The sequence below is a fragment of the Melozone crissalis genome, unplaced genomic scaffold (genome assembly GCF_028551555.1).
Source record: "Melozone crissalis strain CALT ecotype California unplaced genomic scaffold, PUWL_Pcris_2 ptg000027l_1, whole genome shotgun sequence".
In the NCBI taxonomy this organism is placed as follows: Eukaryota; Metazoa; Chordata; class Aves; order Passeriformes; family Passerellidae; genus Melozone; species Melozone crissalis.
Window position 1 is genome coordinate 49,146,217 of NW_026535805.1, and position 25,015 is coordinate 49,171,231.

Sequence of the window (25,015 nt, forward strand, 5' to 3'; positions counted from 1 at the left end):
GGTCCGGCCCGCTCCCGCTGCTGGCGGTCCCGGCGTCGCGAGTTCCCGCTCTCCCGCCCCCTCCTTCCCACCCTCCGAGCCGGCTCCGCGCTCTCCTCGGCTTCCCGCTCCCTGCCCACGGCCCCGGCGCGGCAGCCCCATGGCGTACAGTCAGGGCGGCGGCAAGAAGAAAGTCTGCTATTATTACGACGGTGAGCAGGGCCGGCGCGGGAGCGCGCGTGCAGGAGCGGGGGGGCGCCCCTCTAATGGCCGCCCGGGGCGGGCTGTGTCCCCGGCCGCCGCCGGCACGGCCGCCCCTGCCCCGCGGGACGAGATCCCCTTTCACCTGGCCCGGGCCGGTTCGGCTCGGCCCCATGGCCGGCGGGGGTCCCCGCCGCCTCCACCTGCGCCGCCGCGCCCCGCTCCCGCCGTCGGCTGTGCTGAGCCCCGTGGGGCGGCGGGGCCGGTGGTGGTGGAGTCGGGCGGGGCGCGGGTCGGGGAGCTGCCCGGTCTGCCGGGCCCGGGGCTGGGTGCTGTGGCTATTGTTGCCCACCCCGAAAATACCCACCACCCGCCCGAGCGCCACCCCCACACCCCCCTCTTCCCCCCCCCCCCCCCCCCCCAAAAAAAAAAAAAAAAAAAAAAGAAGAAGAAAAGTTGAGACACTCCCCTCCATCCGCTGAGCAGGGCGGCGTTGAAGCCGCTGCTGTGTCTGGCTCCTCCCCTGCAAAGAAAGTCCAGGCCATGTGTAGTTCTGGCACCTGGTGATTGTTGAGCTGCGGCCTTTCCCTGCCTCGGGCTTTCGGACCGCGGTCTGGGTACGGAGGGACAGGGGCGCTCTGCCCCCTCCGCCCCCATCCCCAGAGCCAGCACGGATCAGAGCAGAGCTCTGGCTCCCACGGGCCTCCTTTCCCGCAAAACGCGGAAAGTTGTGTGCGTGGGTGTTTAATAATAGTGGAATTTGAGTTGCATGCAGGCCCTCTGAGTTTGCACACTTGTATGATGCGGATACGGAGGCTTGCGAGCTGCATTGTCAGTCGTGGCGAAAAAGTGCTTGGTTTGAGATATTTTCAGCAACTTGTTTGCGGTTTTCTCTGGCCGCAGCAGCAACAACTTTTAGTTTTCTCCGTGAGCTTGAATTTATTTAGCCGTTTTTGTACTGGGAGGTGAGCTGGATGGGCAGATTAGTTGACAGATTTGATTAAATTGCCTCCTATTGTAACAATCTTGTACGGTTGCATCTGAGGCTGGTCTTGGTAGTAGCCAGGAAACAGAGGTTGAGGATGTTCAGCCGTAGACCTTTGGTGTTTTCACCATTTTGGAAGTGAAGATAAGTGGCTAAACCCACTCGAGATAACAAAGGTTGTGTTGCTGTAGCAAACCTGCTATTCTTTGGAAATGGCAGATCTTGTGGGGCCTGTCTTGGCTTTTTTTTAAACCACACTAAAGGAGGCAGAGTGGTGGTTGCCGCCCCCTTCTCTTTGTTGCTAGCACTGGTTCTTTGTTCAGCCTAAAGGGGAAAGGAGGCCCCTGTTAGGGATACTTCTGTTGAGGCTGGGATCTTACTTTTCCTAGGGAAGAGGAATAACTTTTCGCCTTGTTGAAAGAAAAACAACCGTGGTAGTTTAGAAGCTTTCTCTCTGAAAATATTTGCCTTTTTTAAAAGCAGTTTCCTTTTTGTTTGTTTTTTTTTTAATTGTTTTTTTTTTCTTTGATAAAATCAGGTAGCTTACTAGATGTTGATATGTTGTTTTTCTGTGATTACTGGATTTTGGTACTCGATGCTAGCATTAGATTCCCTTAACAGCCAAAAAATCTGTGCTTGTGAAGAGTGGGGAGAAACTGGAAGAGGAACAAGTTTGGAGGTGACAGGATAATGGTGACTCAAAGCAATTACAGTTCATCTGTAGACTGGGATAAATGTAGTTAATAATGTAGAGAAAATAGTATCTGTTGTGCCTTAAAATAAATATTTTATATGTGACAGAAACAGTTTTGGAATATTTTTGATGTCTCATTTATTTGTGTTGCCAAATCCACCAATTATTTTACATGTCTTTTGGAAAAAGGGTTATTAGAAGAAATTTTAGAGTTTATACCTAAAATAAATACCCTGATGCTACTATGTGGTTCATCTGACAATTCTGAATATTTCTAACTATTGTACCAGCAAAGCCATTGAATCACAGTGACGGGAGTGTTTGAAGCCTTAAATAACCCAAAACAAAAAAATACTGAGGTAGTGGTAGATCTCTAAAGGAATGTAATGTCTGAAGTAAATTTCCCCTTTTTTGGGTCATAATTGGCTCTCCACACATACTTTTACTGTTTCTTAAAAGTTACAGAGTAAAAAGTCTTGAAAATTTGCAAAAGCACATATGCTTGTCTTCTGAGATACAATAAACTTCCTCCTGCTTTTTGTGAAACTTGGTGAGATTGTCATTTAAGGTTGAATTTTTAAATTAGCCTGTCACTTTTGCAGTGTATTGCTGTTAAGGTGGTTTTTTTTCCTAAATCTATGCTTTTAATAGCCTTCATACTGTACTTGGAACCAATAAACTTTGAGTAGACAAAGCCTGATTTCATTACCTTGAGTTTGCTTGTAATAGGAAGTCAACCACATCCAGTTTGCAGAATCTTCATTGCTTGTGATCATGCTCAGGTCAGGAATTTGGCTTAAATTGAAACCAGAATACTATGGGGAAAACTAATTAAAATATGAATTAAAATACTGTTGTGATCTTACTTAAAGTATTTTTCATAAATGCTTCTGGTCTTGATGCAGCTTAGCAAAGTGTGCTCCTCACACTGCTTAGAACTGTGCTAGATGTGGAAGGCTATCATAGCTTTTAGTTTAGTCTTTTACCATGTGTGTTCAGGTTTTTGTCATGGTTTTGCAGCATTGTGACTCAGGTAGTTTAGCTCTTCCAAGGTGTTGTACAGTTGCCCACAGCAGTGAGAACAGGCCCCAGATGATCTTTCCAGCTCTGTGCTCCTGCACAGACCAGCACAGCTCTAGAGAATCGTGCAGCAACTGGTGTGGTTACTGTGAGTTGGTGTATTTATTCCATGCCAGTGCACTAGCAGTGTTGTTTAGATTGGTTCTTGTGCATAATTTAGTGTGGGTGTTCAAAAGGCTCTACATTCATGAAAAATTTGAGAGATCTGCATCAGTTTGTTGGTTCCACCCATAAAGACGAGACTAAACCTGTTTTAGTAGAGCAGTGTGTTACTATAGTGGGGCATTGTTTGAGTAGTACTTCTAGTTAAAGCTTACATCTGCAGATAAAATGAACTTGGGTGTTTTCTGGAAATTCATCAGTACTTTGTGCAGTGCCTTTCAAACATGGTGGTGGTGTCCAGTCTCTGCTCAGGGCTCAAAAGTCAGATTTTTGCTACTCTTCTGCTGTCTGCTTAACTTTAAAACCGGAACAAAATGCCCAATCCTTCAGAAGCTAGTGCCATAATTTTAGGCCTGTTTGAATAGCTGTTTGTTTGACTCATCAGGCATTGGTGATGTTTTATTTTACATTCAGCTTTACATGAGTTCACCCCTTTGTATCGCTGAAGTCAATTCAGTGTAACTGCTGCTCTTAAGATATGTTTTTTCCATGTGGTTTCCATTGTGGCAATTAGGTTTCTTTGCATAGTACAGTTCTGAAATACCTCATTATTTCATGGTAACTATACCTAAAATAAGCAGGATCCATGTACATAACAATTTATCAGTTAAAAGTTATAAAGTAATGTAACATACAAGTTACAAAGTATAAAAAAACTAGTGTGGATGTCATCTCTTGTCTCTTAAGTCAGTCACTTCAGACTGCTTTGTAATACATAAATTTAATGGTGTTATTTTTCTGTATGTCATAGTAACTGGGGAAACTAATACTTTTTTGGGGACATAGCTTTTGTTAGTTGTGTGGTTTGGGGCAGAATTAAAATTCCTTTAGGACATGTAGCCTCTTGTATTTTTTTGTGTTAGAATATTTTCTGTAGGCCTTGCTCAAGTCCTGGATAGACAAGCAGGTGTCTAAAACTGCTCATCAAAGCAATCATGGGTTTATTTTTATTTGATAGTTCTCATCATTTGGCATGTAACTTGCATGAATTGAGAAGAAAAGAAAATTAAAAAATAAATACATATATTGAACCCAAAGCATGACAATGTGTGTAATCATTTTCAGGTAGGTCTTCTGTATCACATAGTGAACAGTGTGGAGCAGTAAACTCTATAGTATTAAATGGGCACTTGGTTTGTCTCTCCTTAATTAAGAACTCAACTTTCCAGAGATTATATGTTGCTACTTCTCAATGGGAGCCATTTAGCTGGCACTTTTACTGATATAAAACACTAAATTTCAGTTTTTGAAGCCTGTGAAAGATTAATAGATTTGCAGACTTTTTACACATTTCACACATTTACTTTGCATTTTTTCCCTTCTCTTCCTCATTCAGTTCCATTATTTTTTTTGGTGTTTTCCATGTTTTCCCACACTGGTAAGTGATACACTGTACTCATAACTCTTCTGTATGATTTTTACTTCTATGTTAGTGAGAATTTACCTTTGTATTTGTAAGTATAAAGTCAAGTACTCATGCTATCTGCAGTAATGATCTTGTGAGCTTGGCTTCTCTGTACCCGTTCCTCATATATACAGTTTTATGTACAGTTTTAGTTAGAGTTACTCTGGCAGAGGTTTGTGCAGAGCTAATTAGCTCCATCAGTGAGTGAGGTGTGCCATCCTCACGCATACTAGCTCTTGCTACACCTTGCTTTTCTTCCCAAAGTGCTCTAGTAAGGCTGTGACATATGAAGAAGAGATATATAAATTTCAGGATCAGTGGATGGAGTGTTTGTACCAGGAAGTGCACCACATTCTTCACTAGGTAAAGGATGAGACACTTTTGACAACTTTATCTTCATCACAGTATGATGTCTCCATGATGGGTCCCCTTCATGATGTTGGTTGAAAAATCAAGGTACTAATGAAGAAAGAGGATCTTTGATCTTTTCCTTCCTCACCCCTGCCTACATAGGCATCACTAATCCCTTGATACTTGATGGGCTTTTTGTCCATATGCTTTAAGTTTTTTTTTTTTTATGAGGCTAACACCAAAACCTTTTTTTGTTGGTGATACTAAGACCTGAAAAATTAAAATGGTATTGTATTGCCTGTTACTAAAGTGTATTATATTGATATCTATTGTTAGTCACTATTGCTGGCCTCTAATACAGAAGGACCAGTATTCTTCTGCCCGATACTCACCTACAGATCTTCTGTTTGACAAATAAACTCCCATTAAATCTACCAATGTGCCAATTCTTTTAAAATTCTCTTTTCTGGTAAAAAAAAAATAAAGCTAAAAAGTGTGCTTGATTTATATAAATAACTGTATGCTGCAGTGTATGGCATATAGACTATGGATAAGCTAAAATTTGTTTAGTTGATTAATTGCAGTATATTGAAGGATGTGTTGCAAGTGTATTTAGGAAAATTTGTTAATTTTATTTTTTTCTATTTCATATGAGAAAAATAATATAATTACATCATACATAAGATATAAAATAATTCTTAATTGTATGCTTCCCCATCCATCAGCATTCTGAATAAAATGTCAGTGATGACTGTAGAAACTGAAGGAGTTAAAATTGAAATGATCTCTTAAAAACCTCCATTTTTAAGCCACAGATGCATTTGTAATGAAGTTCCCTCAATAATACCACTGTATTTATAATCATTATTGTCCTAAAAATCTCAAAATGTAAAGCTCTTACTAGTCTGAAGATTTTTTAAAATCTGGGACTTAACAGTAACTTCAAAACGTAAAGTGGAGCTAGCAAATGGTTGGTTTTCATCTTCTAGGCATTAGTTTCAAAGAGCTGTGATAGATTTTTTCCTAAACATCAAATATATAAGGTATTCTTTTGTAAAGCGCTTGAAAATGTTTTTGTTGGAAGGAAGGAGTTTATTTATACTCTTAATACTTTTTCTCTTGACCTGTGTTGGACCAAACCTATAGGCTTGCAATAAGTAACTGACAAAAAGTGCTATTCTTCCACTTAGTACCCATGTTAGAAAGTCCAAACTCTTCAAAGTTCTTAAAACTTGGTATTTCTATTGTTATGGGATGGCTAAGAGCTAGGTATTGAAGGGTAGTTTTTCTCCTTCTTCTTCTTATGGTACATTGGGTTACATCTGTTTTCTTAAGTGTCCTTACTCTCCTTGTCTCTTTGAAAAGTGAAAGCTTGAAGGATTTTAGAATGCTTTGAAACTTTTAATCTTACTGTAATACTTGTTTTTCTTGGTAGCTGGTGATGCTACTGCAAGCTGACATTTACCCTTCCTCCATGAAGCCCATGCTGAAGAGATGAAACTAAAGTTGTTTTGTAGTAGTGCTGCTTCTTACTTCTGACTGAAAAAATTTACAAAGTAGTATGACATTGTGAAAATAGTGTTTCTTTTGTTCCCAGTGGACAAGGCAGAGCATGTTGAAGGATGTGAAAGAAAAATAAAAAGTTCAAGAAGGTAAAGTTCAGCAATCCTATCGGGAAATTGGGTCAAAAAGTGAAGAGGTGTTTTAGAAATCTTCAGCTGAAAGCCATTGACAAAGCCATGGACTTAATTTATAAGCTTGTTTATATTTCCAGGGACAGTTCTGTTTAAAATGGTTCATGTGTTGAGAATGTCAGTGCTCAAAGTGGGGTTTTGTATGTTCTAACAATAGCTGAGCTCAGAAGAAAACTTACTACTAGCCCATGATAGCAGCTACTCCTTTCTTGGAAAAGAGTGTGAAATTTTTTATCTTAATTGTGTGCTTAGTTGGTTCCCAATGTATCAGGCTAATCTGGATTATAAGGTTCTTGTTAAATTATTGTGGATCTCCAGCAGCAGGTGTCTGGTGAAAGTGTGCATGTGGTTGCCACAATGGATCTGGAGTTTACTTCTGGATTTAACAGGGTTAGTAGATAAGAACAGGCTGAGGATTGTATTATAAATTCAGCTCATGCAAAATGGTAGATTTTATTAGGGCTTCTGTTAAACTGTGGGCTTCTGCGATGCTATGTGGCAATGTCATCAGTGTCTCCTCTTGATTTCAGTTCTGTTTCCCATTTTATTGTTCAGTTCTAGCCCAGTGTTGGGCCAGAACCTCACTCTTGTTTTGAAACCTTGTCTTTACATATATTTTTGCTCTCCCACTCCTGTCTGCTTGTAGTCAAAGTGTTAGATTTGGCTTCTTTTTTTCCCTCTGTTTCTGACATACAGCAGTTTTTTTCCCTTGTGTTCATTTTGAAGTATTCCCTTTGTGGGGTTTGTTTGTTTTCTGGAATCATACCTGTTTACTTATCTTCTGAGAATGATTAAGGGGCAATGGAACTTGTTTTGTAAAATGAATAGCTATTCTTTTGTGTATTATTGGCAGGTGATATTGGAAACTATTACTATGGACAAGGACATCCAATGAAACCTCACAGAATCCGAATGACTCACAACTTGCTGCTAAACTATGGCTTATACAGAAAAATGGAAATTTATGTAAGTATGGGCAACATGATGTCCACTGAAGCGTTTTAAGTTATTTTTAAAGAGCTTCAAGTATTGTCACGCAAGTAAGTGGAGAGAGGTGGAAGTGAAAATAGAGAATATGTAAATAGTGTATTCAGAGCTCTTTTGTTTAGAAGTGAAGCAGTATTTAATGCAGTTGTATATCGCAACAGAGTAGTCCTTGCTTTATGTAAAACACTACTAGTATAATTTTCCTTTCACCATTTTCCCTTCAAAGTAGGTGGGACTTCTTTCAAATTGTCTCTTTTAACACAGCTGATTTTGCAGAGTGCTCTGATTTGTTTCTTTAACTTGTTCTTGTTATCAGCGACCCCACAAAGCAACTGCTGAGGAAATGACCAAGTACCATAGTGATGAATACATCAAATTTCTCCGATCAATAAGGCCTGACAATATGTCTGAGTACAGCAAGCAAATGCAGAGATGTAAGTGCCAACATCAGGCTAAGTCTATGTGTACATGCTTTTATGGTTAGCATTGTTTGAAGCTCAGTATCCACCAGTACTGAGAAATTGTAACAAGAGTAAGTAGCATGTGCCTGCCTTTAGCTGCACTTTTCCATGAAAAGCAGCATCTTGACAAAAGTGTTCTTTAAGCATATATAAGGATTTTTACCTCTCACAGGTTGTATTCTAGATGTGAAATACTGCTGCTAATACTAAGGTTTGACGTGCAGATTGTGAACTGTTTGTGAAAGTGCCTTGAAATCTTGCTTTAAAAAATGACTTTTAGAATACTAGAGGAGTAAAAGCAATGTGTGAAAATGTGTTTAAGTCAAGAAAAGAACTCACTCCTCTTGGTAAAAATTAGTACATCAGTACTAATAGTAGTAAAAGATAGTAAAAATTGTACGTCATTCACTGTTCTCCCTTTCTATTAATTTATTCCTTTAATTATAGGAATAAGCTCCAAGTACTGTTAGGAATGCAGTTTGACAGCTATTATATCAATTTTAAAGGCAGTATTGTAACCTCTTTATGATGCCTTATTGCCAGCAAATTATTTTTCTAAGTAATTGTACTCTTTTTAACATGACCTATGTTAATCAGCATTTTTTCAAAAATCTAAAAATTATCAAACTTCTTCTTTCAACAAGGAGATAAACCTTCCAATAGAAACTAAAAATAATCTTAAAAGAAAATAAAAAAATACTAGTTTGGAGTTATGCTGTTTGGACTCTACATTGTTTTCAGTGTTTAAATTAGCCTGATAAATGAGATGGGGGATAAGTAATTAAAATGCTGAATGAATTATGCATCTGTGTTATCCACGTGTATATCAATGCTATTGCAATGGTATTTTTAAAAAATACTACAATTCTTATACAGTTAATGTTGGAGAGGATTGTCCTGTGTTTGATGGCCTGTTTGAGTTTTGTCAGCTGTCAACTGGAGGCTCTGTTGGTGAGTATAGGTTGTTTGCCAACTATTTTATAGCTTTACTGGGTTGATATCAGCAACTTAAAATTTTGGTTGTTCATCTAAAAATGAAGTAAATATAAGGGGTTTTCTATATATTTTAAAAATAATCCTATCAGTTACAGACTGTGAAATATGACACATATCAAGTATCTCGCTCAGTATCAGTAAGAGATTTGTTCTAAATCAACTTATTTAAAAAGTAAAATATGATTTTATATAGCAAATTTAAAGGCAATCAGAAATTTCTGACTCCATTTGCTTTCATTCTTCTGTGTGTCTTCTTACAGCTGGAGCAGTAAAATTGAACAGACAACAAACAGACATGGCTGTCAATTGGGCTGGGGGACTTCACCATGCCAAGAAATCGGAGGCATCTGGTTTCTGTTATGTCAATGATATTGTGCTTGCCATTCTTGAGTTACTGAAGTAAGTTTGTGATAGGCACGAGTTAAAGTTATAGAAAGTGTTAAATTCAGCTATTTAAATGTTTGAAGGTATGGATTGTAGTTACTATTTGAGTAAGTTTTCATAGCCCATGTTGAACTTTTACAGTTTCAATTAAGAAAGCTCCAAGCTCTGCCTGGTTTGACTTCAGCAAGATATTCAAAATAAAATACAGCAAACTGAAAAGATAACTAATAGGAGATAAATTCAAGCAACAATGCACCCTGTAAAACACCATATGCTGTAATTCTAGATGGTGGGGAAGGACTAGAGTAGTGGACTTCAGAAAGTGGACAGGCTTACTTGCTTTCTTTAAATATTTCTGTAAAGTCTCCCTTTGCTGCACATGGGGACAGAATAGTGGGCTAGATGGATCACTACCCTGATCCCTTAGGGCAGTCATTTGTACTCATAATCTTACACCCATTTGGTTTCACAATATCTCTTCTTGTTTCCTGTCAGTTGATTTGTTACTGAATCAAACAGGAATATTCAGGGAAGATCTTGCACTGAACTTCCTTGGATTATTACATAAATTAATATGACTAGTTTTAATAAATAATGAAGTAGCAGCTGTGGTGCTGTGACTGCAAAATAAGAAGTGAGGAATAATGAAGAGTGATCATGTAACTGACTTGAAACAGTAATGCTTCACTAAAATTTCAAGTCCTGAGTGTTGCTTTTACTGCTTCAGAGGACTGTATCCCTACTAATAACACATAAATCCCATTTATTAGAAAAAATGTTTAAGGTATTTCACTCTTGTGAGTAGGACAGCTGATTTTGCTGGTGAGGAATGAGGGAAGTAGCTGTAACCTGGAAATCTAGAGATGGAAAATGTTTCTAAAGACACTAAGATTAGTTAATATTAGCACATTAAGACATTCATTTTAATGGGCAACATATATTCAGGAGCTGTCTACAGTCTATGAAATATAATTTTCTGTGGTCCAATCTTGAATTTTTTAGCTTAATGTGCTTGTGAAGGAAGGAAAGAATCTTGTGAATAGTTATGAGTTGTGTAACCATGGGAAACTGTCCCTGAAATTATGGGTGCTCAAACTCTCAGTACTGTGCAAAGCATGATGAAAATGCATCTTCTGATGACAGACTTTCTTCTTTACTGGAAAACATAAAATTTAAGGGATACTTGTTGTTTCTAGTGCTCCAATGCTTAAAATGAAACACTGATTTCTTTATCCATCTCCAACTGTCCTGAAATTTGCAGTATTTAAGAAAACCATAGACAGTAGTGTAATAAATTTATGCAAATTAAAGTGCAATACATTTGAAAATAAGAATGTGCCTTTCTCTACAAGCTGGAGAGGTGAAGAAGAAAAGTCAGTGGAAAATAAGTATTTATTTTTTGCGAGCTTATGGAACACAGACTGTTTTGGTAATTACTGAGAAGGCAGAAAGAAAGGCCTTGGGGTTAATGAAGGGGGTGAATTCAGCAGATGTGAACAACAAAGCAATGTCAGCAGAAGCATGAGGTATAGTTTCTACGGAATGAGACAGTTTGGGGTGAATACTAAATTCCTTATTTTGATGAAGATAAACTTATTAATGTTTTTCAAATGTGCCAAGAATTCTAAGAGCGTATGGTCACATCAACCAAAATCATCACTGTGATCATAATCTTGGATTTTTGTGTCTGATTGGGGGGTTTTTTGTTACTGTTTTTCTTGTTTGCTCTCAGTATAACAGATAGTGATGATTTCGTATATGTTCTTTCTAGGTATCACCAAAGAGTGTTGTATATTGATATTGATATCCATCATGGTGATGGTGTTGAAGAAGCATTTTATACCACAGATCGCGTCATGACAGTATCATTCCATAAGTATGGTGAATATTTTCCAGGCACAGGGGACCTTAGGGTAAGGTTGAATATAAAATTTCATTAGGTGATAAATTCCCTCTTACTTCCTTCCTTGTAGATATTTTTTTTGCACTTCACTAAAATAAGTATGTCCAATAATGGTATGCAACAGTAAGTTTTCAGAAAAAATGTTAGCCTAGAGTGATGTATGAGTTAAGGAAACTTAGGAAAAATAATACTAAATAGTAGAGAACTAAAATGTTCATTTCTATGAAATTAACACCTTTGCTTCTGGATAAATATGCTGAAATATTTTTTCAATTATTATTAGTTTAATTCACACAGATTTTGGAGATGTCTCTAAGAAGGGACAATGTGGTATATTTATGATTATCTGTGCTACAGTGAAAAGTATCTGTTTACAGATTACCCTTTAACAGTCACGAGGCTTAAGTTACAGTTTGAATTTACCATGTTCTATTTGACTAGTAATACAGTTGACTCATGTTGGGAATATTTCTTATGTCATGAAGTGTGTTTTGAGTTCTCATGATGCTCACCACCTAAGAGCTTTAGCATGCCCCATGTGGAATTGTGTACTGATCATTATAGCTAGATTGAGAGAGGAGGGAGCATTTGCCCATGAAGAATTATCATTAAAGCTGTTGTAGAATATCTGGCAAAGCTGAGACAGGAAACCAGTTTTCCTGGCCCTTCATATTAATTTTAAGTTAGTCATTGCTCATGTTAGACACTTGTCTGTTAGAGCAGGAACTTGTTCCACTTCACAGCTTGAAAGAGTATTAGAAGTATTAGAATTAATATATTCCTAGCTTCAAACTCATAAATTAAATCTCTTTTATCAGAGGCACTCCTGGGATATGGCATTCCTCTGGTGTTAGCAACTTTGCACATTAGTTTGTGCATACAGTTAGAAACCTTTTTTAAAAATTGTGAACACTTCTAACAAGTTGGCCTGCAAAAATGCTGTTCTGGGAAAGAATTCACTGTTTTCCTAATATATTTAAACTGATTAATAGGATAACAAATATTCGTGTTTCAACTAATACTCCTGAAAATTGTGTTTCCCAGCCTGTTGATGATTCCCAGAAGGCACAGGAGTGAGTGGAAGTTGAGCAGTGGGGTGCAAAGCATTCAGTTCAGTGTAGTTGTTGTTGCTGAATGTTATTATGGTTGTTAGATTCTATTAAACTGTGTTCTAAATTGATTTAGGAAGAAATCAGATTATTTTTATTTGGGTGGTTTAACTCGACTGGCCACAAGGTGGGGTAGTGGTGCTTCAAACTAAACAGCTCAGACCAGGATGTTTGTTTATCATGTCAAGCTGTTGTTGCTGAATTTGGCTAGATTTTTTTTTTTTTTTTGGAAGGGTTAGATATCTTGGTGTTTTAGAAGCAGCACTTCCCGTTTACAGGGAAGTTTGTGGACTCTTCACCTCACCACACCCAGAACAAAGAATTAAAAGATAGCATAGTTGAAATAAATGGAAGACTATTTTATGGGTTTGGGGATTTATTTTTTCAGCAGTGTCAGTGAAAAACAGTATCTCAGGCATGGAAACTTTTTTCCTGAGCTGCTAGTTAGGGTTTTGAAATGAGCATTGTCTGCATGCAGGCTCTAGCTGGCTTTAGTGCGATTATTGCATCGCCATAGGGATTTTTCCTATCTCCAGAGATTGCAAAGCTAACTGAACTGAAGGGAGAGCTAATTCTCTGAAAAGTCAGTGCTTCCTTCTAGAGGCCAGTATTGTGTTGCTTCCTTCTGCCGAACTTGATCTGCCGTTGATGGTTATTTTTATCAACTTTTCCAGGCAAATCTCTTTGGTTTTTTTCCAATGGGCTGTTTTACAGCTTGTTTCTGTAATTCTTTAGTTAGCTGATGTAGTTTGCTGATCAGGTTACATTTATTTGATGCGGGAGCATATCATGTGTCAAAGGATGATACTGTGATTGCAGCTCTGTCAGTGTAGGTGAATCTGAGGTTTTCTAGTTCAGCAGCTTTCATCCATTTTCTGCTGAATATGTTGTTCAGTCTAAACTTCCAATGTCCTCATTAAGTTATTTGGCCTTTTGCATATCTTGGATGATAGCACAAATTTTGCCATTTGTACACACAGATCAGTTGAGACCATAGTTCTCCATAGTGGCCCAGGTTCTGTGAGGCAGCAGTTTGATCTGTCGGTGAATGGGAGGCTACCAGAATGCTATATTGTTTCTTTAAGTTTTAAAACTATGCAAGCATCAGCTACAGCAAAGGTCCATTAAGTAGCTCAAATTACTCTGTTTAGATGGAAGTTGTCGGTACATTTGACTTTGCTGTGTTTTAGGATAAGATCAATTTAATGATTTTTGGTTTTTTAATCAGTAAAACAAGACAAGGAGAGGAATGACCTCATGAACCATTATAGGTTAGGTATTGACTTGCTGGAAAGCAGCTCTGTGAGAAAGAGGGCTCCTGGTGCACAAGTTAACCATGAGCCAATTGTGTCCTTGTGGCCAAGAAGGCCAATGGTATCCTGGAGTGCATTAGGAAAAGCATAGCCAGCAGGTTTTGGGAAGGGATTCTGCCCCTCTGCTCAGCCCTGGTATAGCCAAAACTGGGGTGCTGTGTCCAGTCTGGGTTCCCCAGTATAAGAGAGACATGGAGCTCCTGGAGTGAGTCCAGTGGAGGACAACAAATATGATGAGGCAACTGGAGCACCTCTCTTAGGAGGAAAGGTTAAAGAAGTTGACCCTGTTTATCCGGAAGGAAAGACACAGAGTGGACCTCATCAATACTTACAAATAGCTCAAGGGTGAAAGTCAAAAGAATGGGATCTGGTGAGTAAGGGGCAATGGACACAAACTGAAACACAAGAAGTTCCATCTGAATATGAGGAAAAGCTACTTTAAGGGTGACAAAAGCACTCAAGTAGTCCAGCAAGGTTGTCACGTCTCCTCTGCATATACTGAATGCCCACCTGAATGTGATCCTGTGCAATCTGCTTTATCAGGGTGTTGGACTAGATGATCTCCAGAGGTCCCTTTCTACAATTCTGGCCATTCTGTGATCACCTCAGAAAATTCAGCATGTGAAAGTCTAGATGATTCACTCTGGGAAATTCTGGGTAACTTGTACTTCAAATCAGGCAGAGTTGAGTTCAGCAGGGGTCTTCAGTGTCACACATCTTGCAATACTATGAAATGTTAGTAATGTGTTATGGCTAAAAAAAGTCAACTGTTAACATTGTGTCTGTGTTTCGCTGGGCCACTTGTCCCCCTCCTCATCTTTGTCCTTTCCCCCTCACACCCTCAGTAAAAGTTGGTTACTGGAAGTGGCACATTCTTGATACATTCTCTGCTAAGGAGGCTTTGTTCAGGAATAGGGAAAAGTCAATAACTTTCAATAGGTAGTGTTGAGAAGTTTAGTATTTGTGTTGTTGGATTATGCTACACATGACCTGGAGTTTTTCTAGGATATTTCTGTAGAACTGCTGTTTGCAGAAATAGCTTACAGTCAGACTGAACAGGTTAATTCTCACTGTCTGCTCCACTTAAATGCTCTGCATTGCTTTCTGTCTATCTGTGTTGGTGATGAAATATATGGAAGAAATGGGAATGTGTGTCAAGCTGAGATCTTTAACTTTTAAGGCGATCATAAAATAGGAGTGGTCGGATTCAGGGTGTATTCACTTGATTTTTTTTTTGTTTGTTTTTTTTTTTTTGTTTGTTTGGGGTTTTTTTTGCAATAAACCTGTTCTCTTAATACATAGGTTGTCTAGGAAAACTGATAAGATAAACTACTACAGTTCCTGGCTTGACCCCTGATGGAACTGAGAATAATTTGCATGTTTGTTTTTTTGCGGTTTTTTGTTCATTTAAGTCATCTCAGTTTCTTCAAGAGCCCTTCTGTAAGTGGCCCCTATTGAATTTTTCTTCTCTCCCTTTTGATGCAGCTACTTCCTCATCCTATGTTTAGGGCAATAACATGGTTTTAAAAACCTATCCAAGACCAAATCTTATATGCAACACTGAAAATATGGACCTTGCTCTTCTTGGTTTTCATAGTTTTGTTTGCTTAGCTATTATTACCAGATTAAACTGATTGGTTATGATTTGTCTTTTTGTCTTAAATCTTTGAATTAAAAAATTGAGTGTACTTATTGCTATTTTAATCTTGGTGTCCAACTACTGCACTCTAAAATGATTTTATGGGAGAACAGGAATTGAGTAAACTCTTCCTCTTATCCCTCGCAGACATGTGTAATGGTACAGAATAGCTCAGCAGACTTGTGTAGGCTTTTTTTCATGATACCATACTATGTATTTCTGTGTTTTGTATTAAAGCATTTGTCATCTTTGCTTGTAGGACATTGGTGCAGGAAAAGGCAAATACTATGCTGTCAACTTTCCAATGAGGGATGGTATAGATGATGAATCGTATGGACAGATATTCAAACCAGTGAGTGCTTTCTTTTTTGTTTTTAAGCTCTCTGAAAACTACTGGTTTTTTGTTTTCATTATGTCAGTTAATGACTCACTGTTTTATATTGATTATAGATTATATCTAAAGTAATGGAGATGTACCAGCCCAGTGCTGTGGTATTGCAGTGTGGAGCAGATTCACTGTCTGGGGACAGACTGGGATGCTTTAATCTTACTGTTAAAGGTAAGCAGAGAAGTGTCTGTTTGTTGTCTGTAACTTTTTACTTATTAGAAACCTCTGCCCTTCATACTGTTTTTCAAGACACTTGCATGATGAGGACTGGAGTCACAAAGATTTTGTTCATTACTATGATTAATCACTTCTTTCTTTGCTATACAGGGATGGCCAAAAGAAACGCAGAAGTTGCCACTTTCTTTTTGTCCATCTAAAAAAGTTAAGAAGCATGTGCTTTTCCATGTGCTTCCTAGCCACTCAAGTGATTCCCTTTCTTCAGTGTACAGGCTTTCTGTAGCTTTAAAAGTGTCCTGGAATGACAGGACAACAGTCATCTTACAACTTACAAGGCATCAACACTTACAATGATGGGCAAATAAACTAGTTAGTAGTCAACTTAGTAGGACTACAGATGCTAAACATCAAACACCTTGTTGGGTGTAAATAGGTATTACTGAAATGACAATACTTCACTGCATTGTTAAATTTGTAATGGTGTTTGTTATACTGAGCTATATGTTAACCATAATTTTAATTAATTCTCATGGAATTCATTTATTTTAGTATTACCTAAGTTGCTGTCTGCAATTTTAATTCTCTAAATTGGGATGTTATTTAGCAAGTAGCAAAACTGTTACTGTTGTTGTTGTTGTTATTGTTATTATTATTGTTATTATAATTTTAAATGACAAAATAATAAATGTATGACAAACTGTTGGTATGCCTTCAATCCAGCCTGTTTAAATCATGAGTTTTCTTTGTTTTATGTTTTTTTTTTAATGTGACAATTAGAGTTTTGTAGGCAACAAAATGCAGTATAGTATCTGTTGGGTCTGCAGTGTTTCAGGTTCTTTTCTTGATTTGCACCAGGTGGCAAAGCTACTTCAGTTGCCCATACAGCTCAGATTTTTTCCCATCTTACATATCTTGGAAAGCAAGAGAGCTGCTGCCTCCTACAGATGCCTTTCAGTATGCTGTATCTCCCTGGAGTGTGTACTGTCTTTGCACCAGTTCACTCTGTAAGCAAGACTTAGCAACCACTAATACAGGTTCAAGTTTAGAAGTAGGAAGGACCAAGTACTGATTTTGTTTTCCCTTCTTCCCCCATGGCATTTGACTGAGAAGTTGTCCCTAAATTTGTCACTGTGTATGACATCAGTTATGAAAAGACGAAACACTTACTCTAGGAGCATTTCAGAACAACAGCAATAAACCATCATGCAAAGTCTCTGAAGCCTGGGGTAGATGATGTTCACTGTGTTTTGTGCATTTCTAATCTGTAGGTCTTGACTCCTTGTGAGGTTGTGCTTAGGTCTAGGGGGAAACATCTCTGTTTGAATCAATTCAGTTCTTACTTGTTAAGTGTGACTGCTTATGTCTGATTAAATAGTTTGTTATATATTTTTCTGTTTAATAGATATCTTGCATGTATTATCAACCCTCTTTTTGTTTGCAGGTCATGCTAAATGTGTGGAAGTTGTAAAGACTTTTAACTTGCCATTGCTGATGTTAGGAGGAGGAGGCTACACAATTCGTAATGTTGCTCGATGCTGGACATATGAAACTGCTGTTGCCTTAGATTGTGAAATTCCTAATGGTAAATATTAATATTTTATATATAAACAATCATGGGAGATTTTAAGTAAACAGCAGATATTTGTGTATCTGGCTGTAAAGCATCAGTTTAGAATAAACTAGGTAGAAAATTATTGCTAGTTTTAGCCATAAATTTTCAGTATCTTATGCACCAAATAAACATAAGTATTTAGGGGGTTTTTTTATGCCTTAGCAAAAGCTTTAAATGACTGAATCACTTTTTGAAAATTCAAAATACAAAACTTATGGAACCTTTCTTGTAAGTATTTCTAGTATGAATATCATCATTATGAAAGAATATATACTGCATTTTGATTGTACTGGTGTCAACCTGTAAGTTGTATAACACATATGGTGTACCTAAGAAATTATTGACTGTGCAAGTGTCCATTTTACATAGCAAAAGTACTGTTTCTTCATTTTATCTGACAAAAGTAGCTGTGAAAGTGTATTGACTTCCACTCTTCCATTTTACTCAATTTTGGCTAAACAAGCTGTCTTAAAATTTAAAACCGCATAAAACAAATAGACTGCTTTAGAATACTTAAATACTGAAGTAATTTCTCTGAGGAAGATCCCTAAAGATCCTGAACTCCTTTTACTTCTGACCAAATATGCTCCTGGACATGCTTTTGGAATGTCATTTACAGAAAATTGCTGTTTGGAGTGATTTGTTGCAAATGAGTCACTGCCGGTTTGCGTGTTGAACAGCAACTTTTGTTGATAACTTGTTGCTGTTCATGTATCTCTTGGTGGATTCAGTGTTTCTATCTGACTTCAGCAGAATGCTTCTGTCTGTGAGAAAAGACTATTTGGAATGTGCCTTTCAAGATACATATTTTTAATGTCAAAATATATTCTTTGTCAGCCAAAGCTTTTGAAGACTCAGTAGCAGTTCCTTATCTTGGGACTTCTTTTTTCCATTAGCATCTCCCTTTCAGTGGATTACATATATATATGACGGTTTTTGGATTTTTTTTTTTTAACATTCCTCTCTACTTTTTGTGTCCCTGTCATCTTTAATCTGTTCTGAGAAATAGCCGTGCATTTCTAAATGTTGCAATAGCTGCAATGTCTGCTCTCTATCCACTAACCAATATGATTTATCCTGTAACAATCATAAAGGAAGAAAGACAAAAGGCACAATTAAAGATGGATTTCAGTGTCTTATTGCTTAAAGGTTCTCTGGATTTTTTTTTATATTTCTCTTACTTTATCTGGAAAGATACAGATATATTCAATACAAAATACTGCAAAATATAACAGTGTAAAATAGCTGTTGTCTTGGCTATCTAGTCTTCATCAACTTCATTTTGGTGGTTCGGTGTTCTAGTCAGGGGACCTTTTTCTGTGAAAATGCTAAAAGTGGGGTAAGGAGGGAAACAGACAGACTGAACCAGTCAGCACCACTGAACCAATGTCCAGCACTTAGCAAGGATATTGAACTGCCTAATTACAAGTATTAAAGCTTGTCCTGAAGGAATATTTTGAATGGCTCACTTAAACCTTTCAAACTGGACTAACTTTGAAAACACCTACAAGAAATCATCAATTAATCTTCTTTTTCCTGCAGAAGTATAATTTTTAATTATTTTTTCAAAATTTTATTGAGTTTTTCAGTGTGTAATTGCAGTAGATCTTTCTCTTTGCATTTTGCCAGCAAATTTAAGTTCATGTATTGAATAATTTAGAGGAATATTGCTGAGGAGTCCAGATGATAAGTATTGCTTGTTTGAATGCTTAGGGTTTTATGGTTCTCTAAGTAAAATCCTGTTAAATCTACTGTTGTATTTAAAATGTTTAAAATCTCTTTTTGGGTAACAAAGTTGTCCTTGTGTTTGATTTATAGAGTTGCCATACAATGACTACTTTGAGTATTTTGGACCAGACTTCAAGCTTCATATTAGTCCTTCAAATATGACTAATCAGAATACACCAGAATATATGGAGAAGATCAAGTAAGTAATGATTATCTTATCTATCAAGTAGGTCATGTAGATCATGTTTCTCCACAGGTTTAATTATTAGGCAGTTTTGAAAACTGTATGCCTTTCCCTGTTCACTAAAAATAAGTACCAGAATAGAGCTGACGTGTTTTTCATTTCTGTCAGGGGTTTTTTGGAAGTCTCTTCCTCCAACAGAATGCATGCTTATGAAGTCTTATGACTATAAAAATGAAAATTTATGACCCAGCTTGGATTTTTTCTTTTTCCAGCATATGAAAAAATGACTGTTTTACTTAGATTCCCATTCTAATTTTGCAGAAACTTCATCCTGCCAGGAAAGAAGCTGGTGTGCCATGATGACTAGGATTTCTAATTCTCAGCTCCATGTCTAAACATGGACTGAGAATGTTATTCTTTGTAGCTGTCTGTTGCAAAAATAAAAAGTCATATGTGAGCTCGAAAATCCAAAACTCTGGAAAGACAGTGATATGTGTGCAGGCAGTTGATTTGACAAATCCACAAGATTCGATCAGTGCTCATTGATAAGCTATGGTGGTTGTGTATTTTTAGGCTGTGCCATTTTTGATACTTAGTTTATTCCTCCTCTCATCTCGACATTTTCACTGGAAACAAATATTTTACTTCAGGGGTGAAGTAATGCATACATAAAACCAATTTTGTGCTGAACTGGTAGGATGCAATTGGTTAGCCTGAAGTACTCTTGGCTTACTGTGCTTTGTCCTTGCTCTGAGTTTAAAAGAATGAACTTCCACCCCTGCCCCAAGTTTTAACTGGCTGTTAACGGTACAAATTCTTTTGATAATTAAAAATAGCTGAATAAAGATGTGAAATTGCATGTATAAGTTTGCCAACATCTGCTATAACCTTTAAAACTGTCAAATTGCAAATTTCACCAAAGCTGTTAAAATACTAATTTTTAAATGATTGGTATACAGACTATGATGGGTGTTCGTAGCACAACTATATCAATTACAGTCAAATGAAAGGATTTGCACCAGGTGGCAAATAACCAGATGTTATAATGTGTGATGGGAGAAAAAGCCCATTTATTTTTTGTTAATATAATTGTACAAAATTTCTCAGCAGTAATGTAGTTTTCCAGCTGGTGATCTGCCAGGCTGCTTGCTGTATGGTATATATTGTTGAACTTTTGTGGTACAAGTAGGCTGCAAAACTTGCTTCTACAATCCCAGGCAGAGATTGCTCTCTGTCAATAGAAAAAACACAGTCTCACTGTCTTGTACTAACACCCACAAGATCAAAGACTCATTTTGGAGACTCCTCCTTCAGTTCATTGTGTGCTTTCACAGACACCTGGCTTTAGGGAGCTCCCATGCATGGCAAAACTACTTTGCCAGGTCATGTGATTTAAACAGCTGCAGAGACTCTAATGATTCAAAAAAAGCACCAGTTACCCTTTAGCCCTTCAAATTGTGTAGAAGAATGCTAAGATAATTGTTGCAAATGCTGATATTTGATGCTTCCCAAGCCTGCCTTTCTACTTGTACTTTGGAATGATAGTTTTGAGTCCCAAAAGAAGCCCAGTATCCTCTTTTCTGGCACATGGTGCTTTGGAGTATATACTCTATCAGGCTGCTTAGACAGGACAGAACTTGTCTCTGTTCTTCCTGAAAAAGCCAAAAAGGAAACATATCCAGATGAATTAATTTTGTCATTGCTGCTCACAGTTGGGAAGTCTTCATGCTTTTAAGTGTCTGACTGTTTTCTAAGAAATTAGAGAATAGTGCATTTATCTAACTTAATACTCTAGCTTATTACACAGTAGTGCTGACACCCGTTTAGCCCACATGGGCAGTACTTGTACTTGACCCTGCAGAGAATTAACAATGGAAGTTGATTGAAATAAGTATCTGTAAAGTACAAAGAAGTACACTGTGGATACTAATGATCTCATAGGGATGGAAAACTTCCTGAACTTGGCAATCTAATTTTTTTAATTGAAAAATGAAGCTGACTCTAAAGCAAAGCCAGGTTAACTTTGAATGCAGAGTTCAGACCTTCATAGAAATCCAAGGAAGTGCTACTTCTGTGTAGTAATAACTTCTCTTGTCTGTTACTCTCAGGCAACGCTTATTTGAGAACTTGCGCATGTTACCTCACGCACCTGGCGTACAGATGCAGGCCATTCCTGAAGATGCTGTTCATGAAGACAGTGGAGATGAGGATGGAGAAGATCCAGACAAACGCATTTCTAGTAAGAAATTATGTTCTTCATGATAGAACATGTCTATAGTTGTTATGGATTTAATTGCTCAGAACCTAAGTTGTAGTAATGTGCAGTATTGGAAGACTGGCACTTCTGTTTACTGAATAAAAAATTTTGCCTCCGGTCTGCCACTTTTGGTGTTTTTAAGGTGGCATCCACATGCACATTTGAACCTCTTAAAGGGTCTAATGAAGTGCTGGAAGAGCCCTGTCTTTTTGCATCTTGTGGAACAGCATGGCTATTTCAAATCTATAATAGATATTTCAGAAGGCTTCATGAGTATTAACTAAAGAAACAGTAATCTACTTTTTTTGTGACTAACAAAAGACAGAAACTATGTTTCCCTTTGAGGTAATATGAGATACAATGTTTAAAGGGAAAAAAAGCCTTTTCTCTTCTTTGTTGTGAGACAGATTTTCCATATTTGCAACACTATCCTTGACTTTATAAGTCATACCCTTTCCATGAACTTTGAGTTCTTCTTGAGCTACGGCCAAGAGTTTCCTGCTACCTTTAGTCTTTTTTGATGGAGATTAGAATAATTCTATAACCTCTTATTAGTGCACCATCCATTTGCTGAACTGTTGAAATAATTTTTTCTCCTGTGATTTAGTTTTCAGTATTTGAAGTTTTATTTGATACATGGTTAAAATATTCCCACCCTCCCCCTGTGTTTCTGCAAACCTGTTTTTTGGATGTTATTGTGTGAGTCTCAGGGTATCTTGAAAAATAAGTGGTTTTGACTGTAATTTAGTTTATCAGCATTAAATGATTACAGTATATTACTACTCATTCTTAATTTGATAGTTTTTTATTAGGCCTGTTGTAGTTGGACTTTTTGATTAATTAATGCCATAAATCTGAATCCTAGTTCGGGCGTCTGATAAGCGCATAGCCTGTGATGAAGAGTTTTCAGATTCTGAAGATGAAGGGGAAGGTGGACGACGAAATGTTGCAGACCATAAGAAAGGAGCGAAGAAAGCCAGAATAGAAGAAGACAAAAAAGAGACTGAGGACAAAAAAGCAGGTAGGACTGCAGTGAGGTTTCATCCTGTATTTTAGAACTGCAAATGTCAGTCCTGCCAGCAGAGAGATGTTTTATCTGGTAACAGTTAATTTGCTATTGAGATGACATATTCTTTTCCATCATTTTCAAATCATCTATTTTAAATTAATCAGTTTCAAGATACAGTTATTCAGACTAGTACAATATTTTCAGGCAAGGGTTATTGTTTCTTCCCCACAAGTTGAAGTCTTAGAGCTAGGGATTTGTATGACTTAATGAAAATAGAGATGAAAAAATATACGTTGGACAAAACATTTTTTCCTGTTTGCTTTTGTGGGGTAAGCCAGCTGGTTTTCTCTGAAACAGAAACCAGACAGGCTTCTGGGGACAGTGTAATTCCAAGGACTCTTGATTTTTCTAAGAACTGGATACATCTTGATCTCAGGGGAACTCAGGATCTCATTACTGCATGCCATCATTATGGCCAGTGAGAGAGACCTTGCCTTGAGGCATTCTGAATCACTTGGCATTGTGCCCAGACCTCTCCTTTGGATGGGTGCATTTAACACTACACTTTAATATGTAACTAGTGACTTCTTTTAAAAGCCAGTTTCCTCTGGCTAGAAATACAAACAAAATAATAAACGTGGTCATGGTCTTTACCTCTAAAGTATTTTAAGGCTTTCTTGCATCTTTTGGTGTATTTAAAATCTTGTGATTTTTCAGATGTTAAGGAGGAGGATAAAGCCAAGGACAGCAGTGGTGAAAAGACAGATGCCAAAGGGTAAGCACTAATTAATTAATAATGACATTTTGTGCAGAGTGTTTGTTAAGTCAGTACTGTGTCATATTTTTCAGGTCTGTGGAGATCACTTTCAGTTCCTCATAATACTAAATATTTTAGAATTATGACTAGTAATTTAAAATTGCATTTCTAAATCAGTTAATTAAAAAAATAAAACAATACTTTTTTTTGCCTTTGTACAGAGCAAAATCAGAACAGCTCAGCAACCCTTGAACAAAAGATAGCCTCTCATCAGTTGCAGAACATAATACTAGAGTCTGAGAATACCCAAAAGGAGAAAAGTTTTCGTATGGAGAGAGACTGCTGATTTCATTTTGTACTATTTGGCATGGACTGTATTTATTTTCAAACGGCTTTGTTCTGTTTTTTGGCAAGTTGTATTGTGAGTTTTCTAATTATGAGGCAAAAATTCCTTTCTTCACCATGCTTTATGTAATAGTATTTAAAAATGGATGTGAGTTATTATGTTAAATGTCTAAACTGATCTATTAAAGTAATTTGCCTTTCCTGAGCTGATTTTACCTTTTTTGTAATTTTATCTTTATTAAAAAAAAAAAAAAATTGCACGTGGTTGTCTTTTGTCCATCATTGCCCTCCAAAGAGGAAAAACTGTATAAATTAGGCAGACTTATGTGTGAGTACCTAGTGAGTTTAAATGGGCAGCTGGCAAACAGGCAAGTTGAGCTGTGCTGCTTTCCTTGACTCCTCACATTCCAGCAGTTCCTACATGAGGTGCAAACACATGTATGGGTATACAAGTGAGATTTGAACAGGCTGAATAAACTGGTGAAGGGATGCTGGAATAACCTCATTGCATGAACTCACATTTTAATGTGAATGTTTAAAGCTCTGCAGTCACATGCCTTGTACTGTCCAAGAACACTTCTCATCATCACAATCTGCCTAAAAAAATTATTCATTTGCTGCTCATGAAATCAGTGTATGGTCATCTTGCAAAGCTTGCAATATAGCAAGAGAACATTTGGATTTAACTTAAAATTCATTATAGTTTTTCTACAAATATGAGCAACATAAAACTTTTTCACCCTCACAGAGGAAGGATTTTACTGCCTGCCCCCTTCATTAATTCGTGAGTTAGTTCTGGTGCCCAAATTGAAGAGACCTCAGTGTCCCCATTCCCCATTTTTTTTTCTCAATCTACAATTGTCTTACAGGTTAATATTTAATGAAATGTATGTTTTGAAATCAAGATTTCAGAGCAGTGAACACAGAAGTTAGCAGAACTGCACTGCTGCTCAGTCTTTTTTCTTTTTTTCAAATATAAATTTTTCTTGCTGCTTTTTTAACCTATTTTCTCTCTGTGGTTGTGGTATATGTTGATATGGTGCCTGATGCACCCCAGAACAAAGCTTACCTTCCTGGGCAAGCTGACTCATGTTCCACTTGCCATTGACCAGTACCCCCTGATCCCTTTCCACAGCACTGCTTCCCAGCATCTCATTGCCCAGTCTGTCTGTGCATCCAGGCCTGCCCCAAACCAGGTGCAGTATCCAGCACTTT

At 37.5% G+C, this 25,015-nt stretch overlaps 1 protein-coding gene across 1 annotated transcript; it reads left to right on the top strand.

The window, feature by feature from the left end:
• Positions 1-24,005, top strand: HDAC2 (histone deacetylase 2). The gene is made up of 14 exons (XM_054280158.1): positions 1-191; positions 7,405-7,517; positions 7,855-7,972; positions 8,876-8,950; positions 9,256-9,394; positions 11,151-11,292; positions 15,603-15,695; positions 15,794-15,902; positions 17,350-17,490; positions 19,339-19,447; positions 21,541-21,671; positions 22,555-22,710; positions 23,416-23,473; positions 23,677-24,005. The coding sequence occupies exons 1-14, from the start codon at positions 140-142 to the stop codon at positions 23,705-23,707; spliced, it is 1,467 nt and encodes a 488-aa protein (XP_054136133.1). The 5' UTR covers positions 1-139; the 3' UTR covers positions 23,708-24,005.
• The last annotated feature ends 1,010 nt before the right edge of the window (positions 24,006-25,015 follow it).